Source organism: Otolemur garnettii, unplaced genomic scaffold (genome assembly GCF_000181295.1).
Source record: "Otolemur garnettii isolate 467f Iridium unplaced genomic scaffold, OtoGar3 scaffold00156, whole genome shotgun sequence".
NCBI lineage: Eukaryota > Metazoa > Chordata > Mammalia > Primates > Galagidae > Otolemur > Otolemur garnettii.
Window position 1 is genome coordinate 3817578 of NW_003852551.1, and position 6697 is coordinate 3824274.

Here is a 6697-nt window from a genome sequence, read left to right on the forward strand (position 1 = left end):
CGGAGTAGCTGGGATTACAGGCACCTGCCGCAATGCCTGCTACTTTTTCTATTTTTTAGTAGAGACTGGGGTCTTGCTCTTGCTCAGGCTGCTGTTGAACTCCTGAGCTCAAGTGACTCACCCACCTCAGCCTCTCAGAGTGCTAGGATTACGGGGTGAGCCACCACCAATCCTGGCCTCGCAGCCAGACAAACCTTTTAAAAATATCAATCCAATCACGTTACTTGCCTGTTTAAAAAGTGCCAATGGCTTATTTCCCATTGCATTTTGCAACATATCTGTATCCATATCAGGGTTTAAATGGCCACTTCTATCCCTGCCAACATCTCCAGTTGCCGACTGTCTCACTAAACCCTAGCTAGACTGGCTTCTTCTTTGTTTTTTCTCTTCTTTTCCTTTCTCCTTTCAGTGGCAGGGTCTCATTCTGTCACCCCAGTTGGAGAGCAGTGGCCTGATCATAGCTTACTGCAGCATTGAACTATGCTCAAGCAATCCTTCTGCCTCAGCCTCCAGAGTTGCTGGGATTAACAGGTGCATGCTACCACATTTAGCTAATTTTAAAAATATATTTGTAGAGAGGCCGGCTGTGGTGGCTCACACCTGTACACCTAGCACTCTGAGAGGCTGAGGCAGGAGGATGGCTTGAATCCATGAGTTGGAGGTTGTGGTGAGTTAGGCTGATGCCAACGACACTCTAGCCTGTAGCAACAGAGTGAGATTCTGTTAAAAAAAAAACCCCAAACCAAAAAACCCACCCCCACATTTTGAAGTGAAATTCACATCACATAAAATTAACCATTTTAAAGTGAACAATTAAATGGCAGTTAGTGCATTCACAATGTTGTACAACCATCACCTCTATCTAGCTCCAAAACACTTTCATTACCCATTAAACAATTTCCTTACATTCTCCTCCATGTACAGTTTTTGATGCTCCCAAGGGCCCAATTGTACAATTGAAGAAAATGAGGTTCTGAGCAGTTCAGTGATAGGTCCAATGTAGAACCTTTGTTTTCTGATTCTATTCAAGTCTTTGGCGGAACACACTTGGACAGACTTGGTATGCAAAGAAGAGTAAATTTTGTCGGGGCAGGAAAATAGAAACAGTTAAGTGCGTCTTCAATTGTAAAAAGCATGCATTGAGGTAAAACTGCAATTAGTACCTTACAGGCAGAGCCAAAAGTAATTTAGACTCAAGAGCAGATGCAGGGCAGGACTTGGAAAGGTCAGCACTGCAGGAAGCTTTGCCAAAGCCTCAAGAACAGGAAGTCTGTCATTCCTTGGGCAGCCCTTGTACCCAAGTGGGAGGCAAAGAGTGGCAGAGGGGCGGGAAAGGCGTGGCTTCCCTTCCCCTCCGGGCCAGGTCGGGCCAGGAAAACCCAGGTGATTGTTTGCCAAATTTGGGGAACAACCGGAGAAAACCATAGTAAGCAGGCTTAGGCCAACTGCATTCCACTAAGGGGGCCTCTAGGCCACGGGGGCTCCTGAATATCTGTCTTATGCCTCCTGGTCATCTCTCTAGTATCTACCCCTCTTCGACAAAATAGGTGTGCTTTCTTGGGGCTCCTCTTTTCTCTCGAGGTTAATGACCCTAGAACCCTCTTTTTTAGAGGGCAGAGAGGGCACCCTTCTAAGTTGCCCCTCATAGTATCCTCTTCTTCCTTGAATGGGAGGGCTAGCCCGGCTCTGACGATGGAGGGCTTCTTTCACTTACTCCCCACCTTCTCCGGGCTTTGGGCGGTGGCCTAGATCTAGTTCAACAAGGCACCGCCCTGGGTCTAACGCGCCCCTGATGCTCCCGAAGGGCAGCTCCATGGAAACCAAAACATCACAACTCAACAGAGGTATCGCGAGAAGCGCGATTGCGCCCGCGACGGGGTAGAGGAGGAGCGAGGGCTGGAACGCAGAAAAACGTGGGAGGAGCCTGGGCGCTTCCGAGGTCCCAGTCGGAAGACGGTCCCTCCAGGCAGCACCCCCGCGTGACTGCGTTTTACATAATCGCGGCCTCGCGCGTCATAGTGGCGTCCTCCAGTTTACACCGAATCCGAATCGCTGAGAACTCCGTGTTCCGCCTCTTCCTATTTGATCGATGTCGAATTGAGCCAGTGAACAGGCGTCCAGCACCGCTGTGCCCGCCCCTACCCGCCTGGGTCCGCCCCAGCCCGGCAGCGCCCGCCCTCCCGCCTGCCGCAGCCCGCAGCCTGCCGCCGCCAGGTTGTGCCTCAGACTGTCAGAAAAAGCCGCGCGCCGGCCGGCGGGGTGGTGAGCACGGCCCGGGCCGGACATGGCGGCGCTCTACGCCTGCACCAAGTGCCACCAGCGCTTCCCCTTCGAGGCGCTGTCTCAGGGGCAGCAGCTGTGCAAGGTGCGCGGGCTGGGGCGGCGGCCGGGAACTGGGAACGCAGGAGGCGCGGCCCGGAGCTCTCGGTTCTGCGGGGACGCCGGCTGGGTCCACAGGCAGGGCGTGGCAGGCCCGCCTAGCTAAGGAGCCGCACCCACCCCGCTGGGGGCCGGCGGGGCACGTGGGAGAGTCCAGTGCCGCGTCCAGGCCCCAGCGGCCGGCGTGTTCGGGTGCTTAGCAACCGCGGGGGATTGTTCTCGGACCCCACGAGGTCGGGGGAGGGGACAACGGGTCTCCTGCTTGCCCCAGACCATCCGCCCCGGGGATCCCTTTTCTGCTGTCTTCCCTGCTGCAGCAGTCTCCCTGGTTACAGACTGTGATTACCGACCTTCTGCCCCGCCTGGAAATGAACTCCAGAGTTGGGTGCTCCTTGGGAGCAGTACCTCGAACTCCGGCGCCTCACGGGCACTTTTCAGCCAGTCTCAGAATCGGAGATGGCAAGGTTTTATTTTTTAAAAACCCCCACAATCAGGCGCACGAATCAGAAGGATGTCGTTTCAGCATCCAATTGCTGGCCTTCGATCCTCAACCTTAACCAGCTGCTAATCCGTTTTTTTGCCCATGAAGGTCCAACTCTTGTTTTGGTTTTAAGTTGCTTCATTCCACTTTGCCTATTTAAGTGAAAAGAGGTGCTATGAAGGGACAGTTAACAAGTCACTAAGCTGGTTGAAGAGTGATGTGCCCAGATAATCCAGAGTTTGTGTCTCTGATTTGAATAACTCAGAATTGTCATGTCCCTGTTGCCTCAGATAGCCATGACTTTCCTTTTGCCACTATTTACCAGGTCTGAGAGTACACAAGTGCTGAGTGCCCGTTTGGTCTCAAAAAAACTTAAAACGAACCATAAATATGTAGAGTGTGTATGATTTTAAAGAGTTTTGTATACATAATGATTTCAAATCAACTCTTTGATTTCATGAGTAAGCCTGCTCAAAATCACACAGTGGTGGAAAAACCAGGCCTAGAATTCAGAGCGTCTGATTCCCGGTCTGGGGTTTATTCATGCATATGTTTATTTTACAATTTATGACTACTTCCATGTAAATTCTTATTTAACTCCCACACCAACAGTATACAGGGCAGTATTACAGAGGAAAATAAGGCTTAGAAAGTTTAAGTGACTCAAGCATAGTAGCTATGCTAGGAATAGTACCCAGGTCTTCTGCCTCCTACTGAAGGCTGTTTCCATTTGTGACTGCCTTTTAAAATTATATCCTCATTTCATTTCAGGAATGTCGGATTGCACACCCTGTTGTGAAGTGCACCTACTGCAGGACTGAGTACCAGCAGGAGAGGTAGAGTTTCCTTGAGCATGAAAGATGTTAATAGGCTTATTCCTCTTAAAGTCTGTAATTGATTGCATTTCATGTACACATTTGTAATCAGTTACACTAGACACAGATTCTGCAACTTCTGAATATTTAGGTCTGTAGTCCATCTTGAGTTAATTTGTTTGTGGAGTGAGATAAAGTTATTCAGACCCTTGATCATTTTATATTGTGGTTATAATCTTTTTGACACAAGAAAACAATCCCACCATATGAAATCACGTGTCATCTGGGGAAAAAGAAACCCATCTCACAACAGTCAAATATGAACCTCATGTTCCAATATGTAAATATACAGACTTTAAAGAAATTATAAGCCCAAGTAGAACTGTAATAATCCTGGTAAAGGGTTTGTTAGCCCTAATCACATTTGAAACTCACTTGCCTTTACACTTTCCTGTGTGACTCTTGTTTTTTAAAGTGTGAACAACACTTAGGTGTGAGTGGCCACACATCTCTGGGAGACTTTTCCGTAACAGTTAAATGATTTATTGGCATAGCAAGTTTGACTTCTGTGGAACTTTTGTAATTTTAGGTGATCCTGCCTTGAGCAGGCTGGAGTCTCGTTGCTAGTTTATACATAGACCTGGAAACCTAATTTTAATTAGCCACATTTCAAGTCTACAGATACTTTCTCCAATATTTTATTTTTCAAACAAAAAGAAGGATTAAAAGAATTGGTGAACCTCTGCATACCCACCACTTAAATTCTATAATCTACTTTTTAGTTTATTTGCATCTATCCATCTGTTCATCTTAATCCATCAATCCATTTTATTTCTGATCCCTTTTAAAGTTGTAGACACAAGTATACTTCATACCTTAACACTTTAGCATACATATCATTAACTAGAGTAAATGTTTGTTTGCAGATTTTGTGTGTGTGTGTGGAAACAGAGTTTCTTTCTGTCACCCTGGCTAGAGTGCATCAGCTCACTGCAGCCTAGAACTTCCGGGCTCAAGCTGTCTTCCTGCCTCAGCCTCCTGAATAGATGGGACTAGGACTTCAGGAATGTGCCACCATACCCAGCTAGTTTTATTTTTGGTAGAGATGGGGTCTCACTCAGGCTGGTCTCGACCTCCTGAGCTCAAGTAGTCCTTCTGTCTCAGCCTCCCAGAGGGCCAGGATTATAGGGTGTGAGCCAGCATACCAGGCAATATTTGCACATAGTAAATAGTAAAATGTTCAAATCTTAAGTACATTATTCAGTGAATACTACCAGTATACATCTTTGTAACTCCAAATCCTATCAAAATATAAGAATTTTTTTTTTTTAAATATAAGATGTTTTTATCACTCCAGGAGAATCTTCTCCTGGTCCATCCCAGCCAATCCCCACATTCTTGTTTCCCCTGGGCAACCACTGTTGTAATTTTCATTTCTACCATAGATTAGTTTTGACTGTTCTGGAACTTCGTATAAATGGAATCATACAGAATGTACCCCAGAAGTTTTATGTTTTAGTTTGTATATTTAGGTCTATGATCGATCTTGAGTTAACTTGTGTATATGGTGAGATATGAATTTTAACTGTTAATTTACAGCACACACAAATTATTTCAAGATGGATCATGGATATAATTTTTCTCTGCATGCTTTCTACAATACCAAGAACATTTGTACAGATTGGCATATAGCCTCTTCCTTCAGTAATAAATCTAGGTGCAAATCAAAATACTATTCAGTATCACAGAATCTTTGATGGTAATATTCCTAGAGATCTCTTTCAATGCCCTACACTTCTTTTACTGCTTTTTATTTTTTATTTTATTTATTTATTTTTTGAGACAGAGTCTCACTATGTGGCCCTTGGTAGAGTGCTATGGCATCATAGCTCACAGCAACCTCCAACTCTTGGGTTTAAGTGATTCTCTTGCTTCAGCCTCCCAAGTAGCTGGGACTACAGGCACCCGCCACAACACCTAGCTATTTTGTTGTTGTTGTTGCAGTTGTTATTGTTGTTAAGCTGGCCTGGGCTGGGTTCGAACCCGCCAGCCTCGGTGTATGTGGCCAGTGCCATAACCACTGTGCTATGGGTGCTGAGCCCTATTACTGCTTTTATTTTTTTCTTTTGGGAAGTGAGTTGTTACATACTCCTTAGTGGATTCTGTCTTACATAGCCACCACCATCCTGTGTACTGCCTTATTTAAAGTGGCAACAAAGTGTCTTAGAAAATATTTTGTCTGAATATTTTATTGTATTAAAAGATTTTTATTTTTAGCAGACATTACCTGATAAGATATTTATTTATTTTTGTTATTTTCTCTGTACCCCAGCTATAGTGCAGTATCAAAACTCTTCGACTTAAGCAATCTTCCTGCCTCAGCCTCCTGCGTAGTTGAGACAACAAATGTGCACTACCATGCTTGGTTTTCACTCTTCTTTTTAATCAAAGCTTCATTTCCTTTGAGATAATTAACTTTATAACCACATAATGATTAGGAGTTATTGGCCAGATGACTTTTCAGTTAACCAGGTGTTTGGACCATATTTTACCTAATCCCTTAGTAATGAACAAATGCTTTGGGCTTAAGGAAGAATCATTTTTTTAGATGTTCTAAGAAAAGCTTTTCATCTTTTTCTTCCTTAACAGTAAAACCAATACAATATGCAAGAAATGTGCTCAGAATGTGCAGTTGTATGGTACGGTAAGTAGGAATTCTCTGAACCTACCAGTGAGCACTTGGGTCTCTCGGAACCTTACTTTCTGTGGACTATTAATGTCATTATAATATTTTTATTAGAACAAATAGTTATTTATAATATATCTGGTAATGTACTTAAGCTTTCAAATTAGGTAATACTTATTGTTAAGAAGTTCTTTGTTTATAGTAAGTGTGGGGATTATGATTATAGAGAGGCTTTAGTGACCAGCATTGAAGGGGAAAGACGAATTAGATGAATTCTGTAACTTGACCTCTTTGGTAACAGTTGATAATTCATTTTGATGTATTAGTTTTTTTTTT

General features: G+C 44.5%; 1 protein-coding gene across 4 annotated transcripts in view; it reads left to right on the forward strand.

Moving 5' to 3' along the window:
* Positions 1 to 2186: 2186 nt before the first annotated feature.
* FAM76A (family with sequence similarity 76 member A) overlaps positions 2187 to 6697 on the forward strand; it is a 30203-nt gene continuing 25692 nt past the window's right edge. For 3 of the 4 annotated variants that reach the window (XM_023519116.1, XM_023519117.1, XM_023519118.1), the window contains exons 1-3: positions 2192 to 2365; positions 3632 to 3696; positions 6325 to 6379. In XM_023519116.1, coding sequence (XP_023374884.1) covers positions 2285 to 2365; positions 3632 to 3696; positions 6325 to 6379 — 201 coding nt within the window. In that variant the 5' untranslated portion in view covers positions 2192 to 2284. Of the gene's footprint in view, positions 2366 to 3631; positions 3697 to 6324; positions 6380 to 6697 lie in introns of all 4 variants that reach the window. The other variant, XM_003799824.3, reaches the window with a different exon arrangement.